The 18,491-nt window shown below is 38.9% G+C and overlaps 1 protein-coding gene across 1 annotated transcript in view; it reads left to right on the top strand.

Annotated features, from left to right (window-relative positions):
* The window catches only part of LOC121641592 (CUB and sushi domain-containing protein 3-like), a 289,036-nt gene that overhangs the window by 57,934 nt on the left and 212,611 nt on the right, over nt 1-18,491 (top strand). The window contains exons 4-6 of the mRNA XM_041987820.1: nt 3,176-3,370; nt 14,101-14,169; nt 14,215-14,353. Coding sequence (XP_041843754.1) covers nt 3,176-3,370; nt 14,101-14,169; nt 14,215-14,353 — 403 coding nt within the window. The remainder of the gene's footprint in view (nt 1-3,175; nt 3,371-14,100; nt 14,170-14,214; nt 14,354-18,491) is intronic.

The raw sequence follows: 18,491 nt of genomic DNA, 5'->3' as shown, positions 1-18,491 counted from the left end.
TCAGTGTTTTTGATTAACACGTACTGTCTAAAAATCGTAAAATGGCCACTGGGTTTTATAGCTCCAGGACACAAGTAAACTACAAGTGTTAATGAGTGAGGGTGCAGGAGCATGTATCGTTCATGGATGGAAAAAAAAAAACAAACAGAAGGTATCACCTTAAAGTCAGTGCTGGTCTGTCAGGGTCAGGCCTGACCTGCTTTTTCAGTCAGTTGTTAAAGCAAATTTAGATTCGAGATCTTTATAGTGTTTATTTTTCTGTCTCATGTCTTTTAGACTGTTAATTAATCTAGTGCCCTCTGGTGTCCTTCGTGTCCAAAGGTGTCCACACACAAAAACTGCTATAAAATTTATTTTTTTTATTAATCATTTAACTATCTGTTAACCACTTATTAACTTATTAACTAGTTGATGCGTTGGAGTTACTCAAAGCAGATCTTCTATTGATTCCTATTTTTTTTAAATTGTAAAAGAAAGAAAACATAATGTTTTTTAATGAAATGGGGTTATCTTTTAGTTACTTAGCTATTCACAGAGAATTTTTAGTTGAGGGTGTCCAAACTTTTGCTTGACAAATGCAACAGGGTAACAGCAGGAGTGAAATAATAAATGAATGCCAGAATTTTGTCCTCACTGGAAATTATACATGTGTAAACTACATCACAAACACCACCATGTTCGACAGGAGGGGTGGTATGCTTTTGTTGCTATTTCCATTGTATTATTTTATTTGTTTGATTTTGAATTTTACAAGGGATTTACTATAATAAATATTTATACAGATGTGCAAACAACATGTTAATTTCTAGACAACTCTGCATCATATGTGCATTTTTCATGGCATTAACTAACACTGAGAAACAAAATAAATATGCAATTTTTGTCAGAGGAGCTCCAATAAAGTTTTATTTGTTCTTTTTTGTTTACTTGCTCTTTTACTGTCTGCTATTAACAATAAAATAAATAAAAGTGGAACTACAAATGTAACAAAGCATTAGTAAACAATATAAGTAATATAGTCTGACTAATATCAGTTGAAGTAATCTGATTATTGATGTTTGATGACTAGTGCATTTTCAGCATCATGATGTTTTTGTGGAGATGGATTTCTAAATATAATTATTAGTGCTGGACAACGCGATTAATTGCATGACATACTCGATTAATCACAATAAATTGCATTGTTATGCCCAAAATGTCTCTTTCCGTTTAAAGAAGGCATACGGTTATATAAAGAAAATGCAGTAAATTTTGGTTTGCAAACACTACATCAGGGGTCTCCAACCTGCGACTCTGGAGCCGCAATTGGCTCCCTGGACCTTCCACAATGCCCACAATGCCACAAATATCTACATCCCTTAGAAGAAAGTCTGTCTATCCTCTTTTTATAAAGGTTTTATGTTTGTCTTTATTTTAAAACCTAACCTAAAAATAGAAATAAAAATGTGTTTCTTCATTAAGAATATATATATTAAGTTGCCTTTTTGGAGCTCTAAAGAAGTTTTATTTAGCTGGCTGAGGGAAAAATGGCTCTTTGGATTGGAAAGGCTGCAGACCCCTGCACTAAACAGATTTAGCATCAGTTTTCTCTTTAAACACCAACAGTTAAAATATTTCTTCATATATATTTATAAATTCAAATATTTATGAGAAAGAAGGATGAAATGTTCAGGATTTGACAACTAACAGGCAAAAAGTCAGCAGGATGAATTTATAGCTGTGAAGCTGCTTCCTTCTAAACACAGAAGGAACAAGATGTGATGAATATCAACATCAGTTGAACAGGCAAAAAGCAGGATTAGAATCTCACAGGTTCTAGGTGGTGAGGAGAGAGAAATATTCACAATATGCACAATAACTTCCATCCATGCTGCTTTAGTGCTTCATTATCCAGATTTCTGGCCTATAAATTCTCAAAACTTTCATTTTTAGCTTGACTGCACCTGCACCCTCCGCTACCAGGAGTTAAGGGGTTAACATCTTGTTTCCCGGTGTAACGTCAGGTCTGTAGATGTAACTATAAACATGTGTGGTATCCACAGGAAGTCCAGAATCTCAGCTAACAGCTCAGTCAAACCATTTCTGTGACCACCAAACACAGTTTAGTCAACAAACAATTCAAAAGCCAGGTACACAAAGTCTGAAAAATATGTAAACACAGATGATGTCTCCCCATGAACATGGACAAACGACTCCTCTACTGAAAGCTCACATCTCACAGATCCCACAGCTGGAAGTTTCATCTCACTATGACCAACATTCACCAAACCAGAGGCAGAAGAAGACCCAAATTTATGCTAAATTTAAAAGTCAGAAAACATGTCTTACCTTTGCTGTCTTGCCTAAATTAAAACCACAGTTATTAAAAAAAATAATAATAAATAAAAAGTTTCTCATTGTCTTTTGGGAGCAGTTTCTCGTCCAAAAACCATGATGTTCTGTCCATCTGCATGGGTTTTAACAGACAAAGAGAAACGTCGGTTCTTCTTCTTTCTTAAAATCTCTTTATTTTAATACACTTGCTCTCTCCTGATTACATCAGACACACCGCTGCAGCAGGGATGGGAGACACGGACGCCATGTTTCTGTCATCAAAGCCAGCGGCCAGCGAGAAAAAAAATAAAAAAATAAAAAATTAACGTTAACGTGCCCAGCACTATTAATTATATGATCTTATATTGTTCGGCAAAGCAGCCATTAAAGTACTAGCAAGAAAGCATTTATCTTCTGCAGCTATAGCTCCTCCTTTCTTTTCTCCCTTGCTTTTTTTCTACCTTGCCTTTTTCTCTCCTCTTACATTTTGTTGATATACTTGTTTTTCTTTCCCCCTTGTTGCTGCTCATAGCAGTATCTTTATGTTATTTAGTGAATTTTTAATGCAAAGAGATGGGTAACACACTAGTGTAGTGCTACAGAACTCCCTGGACAAAGCATTGTATCATCTTCTGAGATGAATTCCAGCTTTTCAGTCCTAAATAAGCAATAGAGCAAGATTTGCATAGAATAGTAGCTTGCATTGGCTTTGTGTTTGCTTTGCACTCATACAATATCTAAGATGAATAACAGTGCCAGAGACACTGGTAGTCAAATCAATATTATAAACAATGCCAGGTGCAAATTTGATTAGTCTTCTAAAAACAATGCTCACTTCAATTTTTTCTTCTTCCTTTTGCAGAGCTGAGAAGCAGCTCATGTGGCAACCCGGGAGTTCCACCCAAAGGCATACTGAATGGAACTCAGTTCAACGTAGGTGACAAGATCCGTTACCGGTGTGTCACAGGCTATGTCCTGGATGGACATTCCCTCCTCACCTGTGTGACCAGTGCAGGCGGTGTGTCAGTGTGGGATTTCCCAGTGCCAATCTGCAGAGGTGAGGATCCTTTTGTCACAGAAAATGTGTTTGCATATGCATGTTTGTTTTGCGTCAACTCCCTACTCTAACTGGACAGTGTGATTGTTGGATATCACAGAGAGCACTCAATGTTATTTTACTGTAGTGCTCCCTTAAGAAATTTAAAATAATTGAGTGATTAGATTGTTTTGATCTCTTTTTGTTAATTGCTAAATGTTAATTGCATTTTAATGATTGACAGACAGACGGCTGTTGGATTGGTGGACATGTCTGCTGTTTGTATGCTAAAATGTGGCGCAAGCCTTCATTAGAGCAATAAATACTTTTGCAATCTGATGGGATGGAATGATTTTAATCAAACTCAAGAAGTTGATTAGATTTTCCATGGCTCAAAAGGTTAATTGAATATTTATCCCTGTGGAGGAAGTAGCATGAATATGTTAATGCTGTAAGGAGTGGTTCATCCATAAGGTTTAAATACAGCTGCAACTATGTATTTTAAACTGGACTTACTGGATTGTATAGGTGCATTCGGACAGAGAAGTTCTAAGAACGCAGTTCTAATAACTGCCCTAGTTCTATGAACGGTCCTTCCCCAGGGGAACTGTTGAGTAGATTTGACACCCCCCTTTTTGTAATGTGTACAGGTTTTTCTGGTCACTCATCCATTCAACTATAATACATATCCTACCATTGCAGCCAATATAGCACCAAATACTGTATGAGAAAGCTTTTGAGGTAGTCAGAGCTATACTTTGGACTACCTGAAAAACCCACTAACTGTAATCTGTAATAAAACACAAGCTGTGTGAGCCAACAGCAAGAGACAAAAGCAGTTTACCACATTGGCGTTTCCTCATATTTCAAGGGTTATTGTTAATTTTACATGTAACGGTTTATTTTTGGCACATGGAGAACTTCATAATGTTTTTCTTTATTTGTTTGGTAAAAACTTCCTGGAAAACCAGAAATTTGAACCGTTAAAGTTGCTGTCCATATGTAAATAGTCTCTAGGTGCTGTTTGTTTGACCCTCAGGTACACAGGGAGTGAAGAAGAAAGTCCAAAATGTTGATCATTTCTTTCTGACAGCTGCTTGATGAATAACTGAGCAATGCTCTTTATGCCATGCAATTTATCCCTTTCCCTGTTTGAATTAGTTCTGTTGTCCCTGACTGACACAAATAATCCACTTTTGCATTAGTAGAAAGTCATTGTCTAATTAAGGAGCTGTGCAGGGTGTGTGGATTCTGAGAAAGTACATTGTTGCAGGTCTGGGTATTAAATTGAACAAATTGATTAATCATCATTATGACTTTCTAATGGAAGCAATATTATATGTTGTCTAAATGAAGTCTGTCACACGGGCATTCAGCTGTGTGTTAATGCTCTGGAGCTCTCGTAACTTTGCCTACAAATTCAACTGCAAATAAAAGCTTAATTAATTGGAGGTTTTTAGATCTCAGTTAGGATACTTATGCAGCCTTTACATTCACATACCTATGCACAGCTCACTGTTTTTTTAATCAAATAGTGAAGTAAACTCTTGGCATAATTTGAAAATGTTTTAAAAGAATCAAGTTTCTGCTTCTACAAGAAGCATTCACATGCCTTGTTCTCTCCATGCACCATGTCAGCCTCTCATTACCCTGAATCTCATCCTATTAAGTTATGCTGCATTGATTTCTTGTAACCAGGTCAATTTTTGCCACATTATACAAGACTGTCACCATTTTATTGAACAAAAAGATGTTTCTAAATTTAGATAATTTCCTTCTAATCTAACATATCTGTCTGCTCTATTGTTACCTTGTGCAGAGAGATAGCTTCATCCACCAATAAAACAGACCAGGCCCTTGATGTATGTTGACGTTCAAAACTATTGTGCCACTTGCCCCACATGCCAGAAAACATGCGCTGTTCGCAAGTCAGACAGAGGGTTACTTCAGCCCCTTCCAGTAATTTCCACTCCATTTTGCAGAATTGCTATGGACATTGTAGGCCCACTGATGAAAAGCAGTCGCGGTAACCAATACATCCTGGTCATGTGTGACTATGCTACTAGATTCCTAGAAGCCTTCTCCTTACGTTCCGTTACTGCCCCAAATGTGGTACATGCATTAGTACAGCTGTTTTCTAGGGTGGGGATTCCAGATGAGATTGTGACTGACCAAGGAACAAACTTCACCTCCAGGTTAATGCAACTCTTCCATAAGCAGCTTGGCATTTCAGCAATTAAGACTATGCCATACCACCCACAGACCGATGGTTTAGTTGGAAGATTTAACCAAACCCTGAAAAAGATGTTGAGGAAGTTTGTGGATGACACTGGCAAGGACTGGGATCGCTGATTGCCATTCCTGCTTTTTGCCTACCGAGAGCTCCCCCAGGCTTCCACAGGCTTCTCTCCGTTCGAGTTGCTGTATGGTTGGGATATTCAGGGACCATTGGATCTGCTTTGCAAGACCTGGGAGACTCCCACAACAACCAGTAACAGAGGAGTGATACAGTTTGTGCTGGAAATGAGGGAGCGGCTAGCAAATTTCCAGGAGGAGGCTGAGGTCAACCTGCGGGAGGCCCAACGATGTCAAAAAACCTGGTATGACCAACAAACTCGTCACAGAGAATTTGAGCCTAGCCAAAAGGTCCTGTTGCTTCTTCCTTCTTCCAATAGTAAACTCCTGGTAAAATGGCAGGGGCCGTACACCATTATCCGGAAGATGGGTCCCATCACTATGAGGTTCATCACCCAGACAAGAAAAAGCCAAAACAGACTTACTACATCAATCTTTTGAAGGAATGGAAGGAGAGTCCAACTCAGGTTCCGGGGAAGGCACTGGTGGTGACGAGGGTGGACACTGGAGTGGAGGATGAGATTGGACCCAAAGTCCCACACACCAAGGTTAATCCTGAACTGAACCATCTTGCATCAGAGCAGGCCGCACAGCTCCACCAGGTCTTTCTGGCAGTTTCACCAATATTTGCTGCCAACCCGGGGAAAACCACCTTGGTTGAACACCTGATCCGCCTTAAAGATGGACGCCCTATTCACCAATCGTGTTCCACAAAACCTGGTGCGGAAACTCTAGCAGGAGGTGGAAGAGATGTTAAAGCTTGGAGTGACTGAGCCCTCTACTTTCGAGTGGTCCAGTCCAATAGTTATCATCTTCAAGAAGGATGGGTCTCTTCGGATTTGCATCGATTTTAGAAAGCTCAATTCAGTCTCTGACTTTGATGCCTATCCCATGCCAAGAATCGATGAGTTGCTGGAAAAGATTGGAGCGGCCAAGTACATTATCACTCTGGACCTATGCAAAGGGTACTGGCAGGTGCCTCTGGAAAAGACATGCTGGCCGTACACCGCATTCCAAACACCAACAGGGCTATATCAGTTCACAGTGATGCCGTTTGGACTGCATGGTTCCCCAGCCACCTTCCAGAGGTTGATGGACCGGGTTTTCCAAGGCTGTAACTTTTGCAGTGCAGCTTATCTGGATGATGTTGTGGTCTTCAGCAATACATAGGAGGAGTATGTCCAACATTTATCACTGGTTCTGGGAAAAATTCAGAAAGCTGGACTGACATTGAATACAACAAAGTGTGAGTGGGCACAGCAGAAGACACGGTACCTGGGTTACCAACTCGCAGGTGGAGAAGTGCGACCCCAAGTGGATAAAGTGGAGGCGATTCAGAACTGCCCCTGCCCCCGTACCAAGAATGAGGTACGGTCTTTCCTTGGATTAGCTGGCTGGTACCGCAGGTTTGTGCCCCAGTTTGCAACCATTGCTGCCCCTCTCACAGCACTAATCAGTAAGGCACATAAAAATCCCATAACCTGGTCAGAGGACTGTGAAGCAGCTTTACAGACACTGAAAAATTATCTGTGTTCCTATTCTGTTCTGAAAAGTCCAGACTTCAGTAAACGTTTTTGGTGCAGGTGGATGCCTCAGCAGTTGGCCTTGGAGTGGTGCTGGCCCCAGGAGAACCTGGAGCAGAACAGCCAATATTGTACCTCAGTCGAAAACTGCAGCCCCGCGAAACCAGGTATTCTACCGTGGAGAAAGAAGGCCTGGCCATTAAGTGAGCACTTGAGAGCCTGAGATACTATTTGCTCGGACCGGAGTTTGATTTGGAAATGGATCACAGGGCCCTCACTTGGATCAACTCCATGAAAGACCACAACAGCTGGCTCACCCGATGGTACCTGTCACACCAGCCTTTCAGATTTGTGGTACGTCATCTTTCAGGCAAAACCAATGTGGTGGCGGCTTTCCTCTCTAGGTTTCCGTACACCGTCAGCCTCCAAGAGGGGGAGGATGATGTCAGGGAGCAGCGCCACTGCTCCGTCTGACTGTGGTCAGTGCATGCACACAAGCGCCACACATCCGTGCAAACATACATACACACACGTTGCTTTTTCTCTCTCCCTCTGTCATTGTTAGAAATGGACATCATGATTCCTTTTATGTTTTCATCACCCCTTTTCTGTATGAGTAGCATAGCCAAGGGTGCACACTTGGTGGCTCTCACCTGGTTTAGGCATACATTTCACGCACACACTCACCAGTTGTTGCGGGGTGTGGTACGCGGGCCGCATCCTGCATGGTTTGGCAAAACCGAGCAGAAGAATTTTGCTGTTCTTAAACAGGTAGACCTTGATAATGTTCCTGGATCATGTGGCTTGGGTCAAGGTGTTTTGTGTTGGCATTAATTAGGGGAAAAATGTTGGCAAAGGTGTATTCCTGTAGGGAGAATGAAAATGATTTTAAGTTAATTATGTTAACTGATTTTTTTTTCATTTGGGTACTGGGCCTTGTGGGAGGGGCTTATAGTATGAAAAGAGGGATTCTCACTGTGATGTGGGCAGTGCTGGGATGGACACCAAGGAGGTAACAACCTCTCAGGATCTGTGTAAACTGGACTGGACTCTGGCCTAGGTGAATCCTGTTAATTACTTATTGTCACAGAAGGTGAGCAAATAAACGTTACAAGCATTTTACGTCTTTCGCTTGCCTGAGTTTCTTCCACTCTGAGACGGAAATGGAAAGGACCCTGTGACAATTGATGTAGATAATTGTAAATGAAATGTTAGCACAGTGGTGATATTTTTGGCCAGTGCTTGATTACTTTCTATTGTGCATTTACTTCACTAGATCAACCCTGCAGTTATTTTCGTGAAAAATGGGAAACTACTACATTTTATGCCTGAAGTTTCAGAGTGCAATTTGATTATTATTATTATCTTTATTTTATATTGCTGGACAGCTTGCTTTCAGATGTGCAGTCATTCACTTAAAAAGAGTCAAAGATCTTCACATTTTATTTTAATATTTAACTTTTATAAATCCCTAAGCCAACAGAGCAAATTTACTCATGTCAATTTTTACAGTGCAATTCAGAAAAATGAAAATGATTCAGCATAGATGTTAGAAATTTGAATGTTGGAGGCAACAAAAAGCCACAGGTGGAGAGCCACTGCGTCTGCCTCTATTGCTACAGGCCAGAAACATCACTCCTCTTCAAGTTTGCATGGGTATCACACGAGCCTCAATCTTTCAGCGAAGTCGGGGCCGGCTCCTATATGTGGGCAGATGGTCCTTTGATCTTATTTCCTCAGAGATCCTGCCCCTACTGCTCATCACCAATTGTTTCAGAGTAAACACACAGCAACACAAAACCCCCCTCCAATCCACTGTTCAGCTCCACCAACCCTTAACTCCCCCTCCACCATCTCCCAACACCTAAATCTTTCATTCCAGTTGCCTTTTATTGTTACCATCTTTTTGTTTCCATCTTTCTCCCAGTGCTAATCTCTGTCACTCTCCAACTTCCAAAGTCCATGTTTGTCAAACTCTTGCATGTGCATAACTGACACAAAGATAAAGAAATAGAAGAGGAAAAAGACAAAGGTGCAGTAAGAGAACCAGTACCTTTTTCTAAGAAGTTGACTTTGATTAAACATTTTTTTACCAATCAAAATGTTTTTTACTACTGTTTTAAAAAGCAGAATTTACAGCCCAGAAAGTTTGGCTGTCTGGGTTTTATGAATGGAAAAATAGTTCTGGAGGATTCTCACAGCTTACTGAAATGGAAACTGTTTTTTCTATTTTGAAATAAATAAATTAAAAACCAGAAAGGATGTGTTTATCACAAACATCACAAACATTCTTAAATGTGACAACGTGTGAAGAAGTGACAAGAAAACTAAGTAGACACATATGGTGGCTTAGTCTTAAGTGTAGAGCAAGAAAAGACTGAAGGATCTGCTGTAAAAAAATAGTTAGAAACCCCAAGAAAGAATCAGCTGTGAAAAGAAAAGCAGTGATATGGAGAATTAATAGCTATTGTGAGTTATGTTACCCTTCGCACAAGCCCATTTCGATTCCTTCTATCTAAATTCTCTCTTGACATTCATTAAACCAGCCAATGAGACGGCAAACAGGGGACAGCATGGCAATATGAGAATATGGTCTATTGATAGACTGTCATTCTGGCTGCCAGCCACTGTCCATGAAAATAAGGAAATTAGGCCACAGAAAAAACTTGCTGTATTAAAACATCTCCATTCCGGCTAATATAAATGAACTAAATGCACAGTTCTGTCTGCAGTATCTTTAAAACTCTCAGTCACTAAAATCGTCTGTTCAAACATGAAAATCTGACTTGCTAACTTGCCGACAGCAAGCTTGTTCAGTCCAAGTGGTTTCCCTCACAGTTAGAATTGAAATGAAAATGGTCCCCTTATCTTTACCAGATGCTGCTGCTGAAGTGTGAAAACAGGCAACCATTTTAATGGCATCTGAATCAAGACTTGGCTTAGCAGTATGAACCTCCATGTTCAATATATTTTGACATCACAAGAAGAATGAGGTGATAATGAGGATCATTACAAAGTAAAGCATAAAACAAAAATGTACCAATTCCTTACTGTTATCTAGCATTGTCAGAGTTCCCGTGCCAAATTGCTCATTAAATCTCCCCTATTATTCACTCATAATTCATTTTAAATCTTAAAATTCTGTTGCGATGGTCACTGTAATGACATGACTCCCAGAAATATGCTGATGCAATATGAACTGCATCTTCACACCCATTACAGATCTATATTCCATTCCTCAACCCTATCAATGTTTAACATGACTTGGAGCCGAGCAAATGAGAGACTTACTGTAGACAGAGTCACTGCCTTACATTAACACGGGGATTATTACAAAGGAAAAACCTGAGGTAGTGTTGAAAATTATACATGAGTTCCTTCCCTTCTATCCTTGGGGGTGAATATTTCTAAGTAGAAAGACAAGTGCTGTATATCTGATCAAAGTCAAGGGGAGAGAGGCTTAATCCCTCCTCAAGTAGCATTAGATTGCTGATGCTGGGGATGTAAATGAGCTCAGCTAAAGCAGTTCTAATCCTCGCCACCATCTTTTCTTTCTTTTTTTTTTCTTCAACACTGCCACAGTTTTTTTTTTAAAGAGAGAGCTCCTTCCTCATTTTTAAACCGAGACCATGTTCTTTTGATTTACTAAAGAACATACTGCCCTGCATTGAGTGTCTTTAATGTTGCTGAACCTCATTTGCAAAAACTGTACCTTAAATCCTATCATGTATCTTAGTGAAACACAGCAAGTGAATATATGAACCTTGGAAGCCATTATCAGACTGAAGCTATTCAGAATTTTTAAGCAGCAAAGCATTTTTAAGCCTGACAGCAGTTTGCCTGTTCATGATTTATACTACCACGCACGGATGCTTCTCAAAGAAACAGCAAAGAAACCTGCTTCCATTGTAAGATTATGAATTTCTTTCAGGCATCTTCCTATTTTTCCCTGTGCAATATGTCTAAACCAGTAGACACATTGATGATGTTATTATTGTTAAATGTGGCTGTGGATATCCATCCCATGTCCCTACCATGTGCTGCAATATTGATCATTAATATAGCCCACAAACCAAAGAATGTTATTGCAGCTTGTTTAGTTTAGCTGAAAGGGATGTCTAAAGCTGTTTGCAAGACATTTGGCAAGTACCGCATGCATGTTTTTTATTACCACTGGGCAACATTTTGTCATATGTGTGTTCCTGTTTAAACCAACAACATAAACTCATTATATTTATGTGCCTCAAGACCTAACTTAATTTATTATTTTCAAGTGTTTCTGCTGCATTTTCATCTCTCAGAAAATAGAACAAAGAAACTAAAGGGTCTGATGCTTATTATCAGATGTTCATATTTATCAGCATGTAAAATAAACACATATAGTCACTTTCAGTGGGTTTCATGACAGTATTTGAAATCTGTGAAATATGTTCTTAGAGATGTTCACATTTGGTGGTAATGTGCACTGTGAGCAGATCATGTTTTTCTAAAGGTATATCCAGATGCTCTCCAAAAACAGCCTTTATCACACAAAAGAGCACAAACAGTCACAAATCTTTTCAGTGACCTGAAATATATCAATTCAGACATGAAAAGTCTTTGAAGTAGAAAAGAAAATGAGCTGAGGAAAAGCTTGTGAAGGACAAAAACTCTCTTGCTTGAAGTTTGGATGCTTTTTGCTTTTTTTCCACCACCACAACTTACTTTCTAATAAGGTATTTTTTGTCCCAGTTAAAAGAATCAAATATCAATAAGAGCATGTCGTGATTGTGAAAATACTAGAATTCTTCATGTCTTACTTAGGCCAACTGTTTCTTTAATTCTTTATGTACCAGTGCTTCTTCTACCTCTCCCTTTACCTTTCTACCTTCTTACAATTTTTTAATTGTCTTTAACGTCTCTCCCACTCAAAGGCAGACCTTTGAGTATTTTCTATTTCTATTGACTATTTTCTGGCTCAATTTGCCTCAGTTGTCATTAGGAAACTGTGCTGCCCTCATGTCTGTCATCAGCATCAAAAAGGGACATGACTGCAAGCCAGACGCTTTATTGCATTATGTTGGAAGAACATCAACTGTCTCTCGTTGATTCTCTGGCTAAGAAATTTGACTTCAAGCTTGGCTCTTGAAAAACTGACTTACGTGATTAGAAAGAGAGCCCTCGAATTTGAAGAAATCTGGACTTTGTTTCTCCAACTGATTAAAAATGATGTTATTGAAGATCCACTAGATGTCTGACTATGGTTAAATAATGTAGTGGTAAGGTGGAGGAGCTTTTATTCCTATTCTTATTGTCATATCTGTTATTATTGTAGTTTTTAGTTATTTATTTATTTAGTTTAATAGTTTTTTTTTTTTTTTTTTCTACTTTATTATACTAGAAAGTTGGGGTCTTGATAACCTCTTGTTTTGTAATGTTGTTCTATAAAATCAATAAATATATGTTCAAAAAAAAAAAAAAAAAAAAAAAAAAAAAAGGGACACGACTCCTATGGTCAGATTCTATTTTACTTTACTACCAGTTTCATCTCAGCTAATTACTTTTTCAGACCTGGAGGGCTGTCTTTGTTATGTTATCTTTAATGGATGTCACTCAGGTTAAGTTACACAATGCATCGGTGAAGAATATAGTGACTTAAATCTGAAACAGACCATGTCTTCTCATGCATTTTTGGTTGCAGTGCTGCTATTATAAGCTTTGACTAAGGCTGCCCCTGGTTTAGTCTACAAATTAAAGTCTGACCTTCATATGAATCATACATGTCACCATCATTTGTGTCTTACACAGTATCAGTATCCTAGCTCTGTCTTTCCTATAGGGACTTTGAACAATTACACTTCTTTTGCTAATGTGTCGAAGAACACATGGATCAAACCAACTTGCAGCCCTCTCTTCTGTTTTCCGCCCTTTTTGCTTTATTTTCTCTTCAATTCCACTTCCTTGTTCCTTGACCAATCGTTTATTGCGGCATATAGGAATACTTTAAGTCTAGCAGCTCTGACAGCCCTGCATGGAAAGCTGAGCCATCAAAGGTTTCAGCTTGGCACAGCTGAGTGTCACGTATTAGTCTTAAATGATCTGAAAACTGTGAAAGCCCTGCTATCATTAAGGATTCTTCAGAGAGTAAAAAAACGGATACAGGGATAGATGGGAGACTGCTGGTGACTAATAGTAGAAAGAGTAGCGGAAAAGAGACATGTGACTTAGATTGAAAGAGAGCAAGCCACTGTTACGGCGGACACATTAACATTCAGTTGGTGTGCCACAACTGCCACATTGGAATTATTTTATTTACTTATTTATTTATTCAGCTGTAATATGGGCTCTGTTTGTTTGTTTCTTAAAACTTAAAGGGACTTTGAGGAAACCATGATCAATTACTCACTGTTGGACAGAGAGTGGTAAAAGAGAGAAATAAAACCACAGAGGACAATGATCTTTCTCCTGGCTATATTGACTAAAGTGGAAAAAACTGATCAAACTAGCACAGAGTTTATTTGCTTTAATTTGTTAATTGGTCATTTGTACTTTTTTGTTAATTGACACTTGTCCTTGTGCTTCATGATTCTTGCTGCAACATTTGAATCACATCATATTGTTAACAGTCCCATGATTGTACTGAAAGTACTGCAATGTTTTATGAGGCAACCAACAGATTTGAGTTTAAATGGCTTGCACAGCTGAATACATTACTTCTGTCTTGGGTTTTTGGTGGTTTGCATTTATTTGAATTGACAGTTAAAAATATGTTCTGCCTGCTGCCTTTTTCTCTCCCCATGGTAAAAGGTCTAAAACATGTCAGAGTACATGTGTCTGTTCCCCCTGACTCATGTCCTCTTCCCACCCTGTTTTATTTCCTTTGGTGACTGACAGGCGAGGACACGTGCGGTGGCACCCTGAGGGGCTCCAGTGGGCTCATCTCTAGCTTCGATTTCCCTGGAGGTGACTCCCCTGGCACTGGTGGAGGTGGAGTTGGAGGTGTCGGAGGCCTGGGCAGCAGCGGGGAGTGTAAGTGGACCATATTGGCAGATCCAGGCGACACGATCTCTCTGGTCTTCACAGAATTTCAGATGGAGGAGAAGTCAGATTACCTGGAAGTAGAAGGATCTGAACCACCAACCATCTGGTGAGTTGACCTGTGAGGAGGGATAAGGTGGGGAAGTGCTTGTATTGCAGGGGATGAACATTCAGGTGTTATATCTTGTACAGTAACATGCTTTGAGTTAACACCTTGTTAACAGCAGTGCCTGCTAGCAGGTTTGAGCTTGCAGCCCAGGTCTCCACATTATTGCAGACATATAATTACTAATTTACTTATTAAAGAAAAGTTTTGTATTCATTGTTATAAACTCTAGCATTTGCATCAAAGATCTACTGTAAAAATAAAAAAAAAAACATTTTAAAACTCTATACCAGTTGCCTGCTGGCAATCAGCTGTTTTCCACATAGTGTTGCTGTGCACACAACATGAACAACATTTAAAAAAAATAAAAATACTGAAGCAACACACCTTTAAAGTTAATTAATAATCCACTGAACAATGTTTTTTTTCTAACAAAAGCATAGTTCTCTAAAACTTATAGTTACCCAAAGAATAGTTTATTACATTTTTGCCACTTGGCCTGCAGCTGTGCCTAATCTTTCACGTACTCTCTACAATAACTTTATGTTGCCTTTATGCATTCTTAATCAAATGATTTCAGAAGTATAGCCAGGCTGCTTAGCTTTTGATTGACACCCAACTTGAGACTGTAGGAGCTGCAATAAATCAAGAAAGCCCATGTTTCTGAAAACAAGGATTTGTCATTTGCATGGGCAACTTCAACTGTCCAATAAGGCAAGGCAAGGCAAGGCAGTTTATTTGTATAGCACATTTCATGTACAGGACAATTCAAAGTGCTTTACATAAAACAAAGACATTACAGATATTTAGAATAGTAAAAGGCATCAACACATAATCACAATAAAATAATAAATTACATTAAAATAATTAAAAGCAAGATAAATTAAAAAAGTTACCGTGCAGATTTCATGCATAGGCGCATGAGAAAAGAAATGTTTTTAACCTGGATTTAAAGATGTCTAGATTCGGGGAAAGTTTAATCTCCACTGGCAGTTTGTTCCACTTGTTTGCAGCATAACAGTTAAATGCTGCTTATCCATGTTTAGTCTGGACTCTGGTCTGGACTAGTTGACCAGAGTCTTTGGATCTAAGAGCTCTGCTAGATTTATATTCTCTGAACATATCACAGATGTATTCTGGGCCTAAACCATTCTGGGATTTGTAAACAAGCAGAAGGGTTTTAAAATCTATTCTGTGACTAACTGGAAGCCAGTGTAAAGATTTCAAAACTGGTGTGATGTGTTCAGATCTCTTAGTCCTGGTTAAAACTCTAGCAGCAGCGTTCTGGATGAGCTGCAGATGTTTAATGCTCTTTTTAGGAAGTCCTGTTAAAATACCATTACAGTAATCCAGTCTACTGGAGATGAACGCATGGATGAGTTTCTCTTGGTCTTTCTAGGAGACTAGACTTTTAATTCTGTTGATGTTTCTGAGCTGGTAAAAAGCTTCTTAGTGACAGTTTTGATGTGGCTGCTCAAAGTCAGATCAGAGTCTATCAACACTCCCAGGTTACGAACTTGGTTGGTGATTTTAAGAGCCCAAGTCTCCAGGTGTTTTCCAATGCTGACCCTCTTCTCTTTGCTACCAAACAGAATAATCTCAGTTTTGTCTTCATTTAATTGTAGAAAATTCTCCTTCATCCAGGTGTTTATTTGCTCCAGACACTGACACATTAAGTCTATTGGACTGGAGTCATCTGGTGACAGAGACACATAAAGTTGTGTATCATCTGCATAACTTTGATAATTAATGCTATAGTTCTGTAATATTTTACCAAAAGGGAGCATATACAAGTTGAACAGAAGAGGTCCAGGGACTGACCCCAGGGGGACTCCACAAGTCATGGCCACTTGCTTGGATTCATAGCTGCTGATCACAACAAAATAACTCCGGCCTTCTAAATAGGACCTGAACCAGTTAAGAACCGCTCCAGAAAGTCCAACCCAGTTTTCCAGCCTGTGCAACAGGATTCAGTGATCTACAGTATCAAACGCAGCACTGAGATACAACAGAACCAGGACTGATACTTGACCAGAATCAGTATTTAACCTAATGTCATTTAGCACTTTAACCAGAGCTGTTTCAGTGCTGTGATGAGGTTGGAAGCCGGACTGAAATTTATCAAAATTTTCACTTTCATTTAAAAAGTCATGAAGCTGGTGTAATACAACTTTTTCAATAATCTTGGAAATAAAAGAGGTTAGAGACAGGTCTATAGTTGTTCATTATAGAGGCGTCTAGAGTCATTTTCTTTAGGAGTGGCTTAATAGCAGCTATCTTTAGTGAGTTTGGAAAAATGCCTGATGCCAGTAAGCTGTTAACTATCAGTAGGAGATCACTTTCTACTGAGGTAAAAACTGTTTTTAGAAAGTCGGATGGTATCATGTCCAGAGTGCATGTTGTTGACTTCAAATGCCAAACTGTTTCTTGTAGGACTTTTAAATTCACCATTTTAAATTGCGACATGACATCAGAATTATTTCCGGGTTTTTAGACACAAACTAATTTCTTGTTTGACTGTGTGGAATTATTGTTTTGTCTGATTGTTTTAATTTTTTGGCTAAAAAAGTTTGCAAATTGGTTGCATTTCTCAGTGGAAAGGAGCTCTGGGTTTATCTGTATAGGAGGATTAGGAAGTTTTTCAATCACAGCAAACAGAGTGCGAGAATTGTTGACATTCCTGTTAATCATTTCAGATAAATGCAGCTCTCTGGCCTTGCACAGCTCATTGTTATAGTTACGCAGGCTTTGTTTGTACAGCTCATAGTAAATTTGAAGTTTATTTTTCCGCCATTTCTGCTCAGTTTTTCTGCATTCTCTTTTTAGGCTGGTAACCACAGTGGTGTTTCTCCATGGTGTTTTCTGTTTGCTCAAGTTGCTCTTGATTCTTATTGGTGCAACAGCATCCATTACATTCAAGATTTTTAGATTGAAATTATCCAGAAGTCCATCAACTGACTCTGCACTGGTTGTTGTCTCGTTGTTGGTAACATAGGTATGGCCTCCACAAACTTAACACTTTCATTAATGTACCTCTTCCTAATGGAGAAGCAGGTTGGTTGGACATTCTGAGTGATCAGTAAATCAAACAAAATACAAAAATGGTCAGAAATGGCCAAGTCAGTGACCGCTACAGAAGAAATTTCGACACCCTTTGAAATAACCAGGTCCAGGTCCTTGCTTAGAACAAGAATAGTCTTGTTCTAAGCAAATGGCTGCAGTGACAATGACTAAACTAGAGGTTTCACACCTAATAGCCCCGAATGAGTACAATAGGGGGCTTTGTTTAATTGGGGGTTGCAGGAGTTAGCTGTTTCACGTTTGCTTTCAAAGTGCACTTATTCAAACAAACCTAACCCCCCTTTAAATAACATATTCTCCTCCTCATCTGAGATTGAATTACTGAAGAAGAAGACTAGACAAACGACAAACAAAAAAACTTGCTCATCTATTGGTTAGTGCAGGGTAACTTTAGTTTCTGCCAAAGTAATGTCTCCAAAAAAAGACTGTGTTGTTGTCTGCTTCCTGCATTTGGTTCATTTAAAGCAAACCAAGACACAAACCTGAGAGTTCAATTGTGCATTCAGACCTCCTTAAATGAATCAGACTTCTAAGATAAAAATCAAGGGTTTGATTAAGAAGGGCTGGTGTGAATTCACCCTAAATTTACAATTCAGGACACGGTGGAGGCAATTACTCAACATGACCAGGAAAATTTTATCCGCCAAAGAAAGTGACATGTTTGTGGACTGTGTGGCGACAATTTTGGAAATCACCTTGACATTACTTTAAAAAAACATTATTGTTAAATATTTCTAATTTATTTCTTTGTTTATTACTATTAGCTTGTTTTAATCATGCCATTATTAGACTGAGTGAAAGTGACTATTTAAAAAAAGAACTTTAGAATGTAAACTTTAAACAACTGATTCATATATCTTAAGAAAATTAGCTTAATTGACTTTCGGGATACCATGTACAACTGAAAGATTTGATCTGAACGACAACAAGTGAAAACAAACACCCAAAGAGGAGATGTTTTTGAAAATCCATCAACTAATACCTTGATTTTTTAGCATCTGAGAAAACTGGGATTGTTAAATGAAACCTATGTGAGAGCTAAAACCCAGAGACTTTATTG

Source organism: Melanotaenia boesemani, chromosome 6, assembly GCF_017639745.1.
Source record: "Melanotaenia boesemani isolate fMelBoe1 chromosome 6, fMelBoe1.pri, whole genome shotgun sequence".
In the NCBI taxonomy this organism is placed as follows: domain Eukaryota; kingdom Metazoa; phylum Chordata; class Actinopteri; order Atheriniformes; family Melanotaeniidae; genus Melanotaenia; species Melanotaenia boesemani.
The sequence above is the reverse complement of the archived record's forward strand: the minus strand, read 5'-3'. Positions and strand labels throughout refer to the sequence as shown.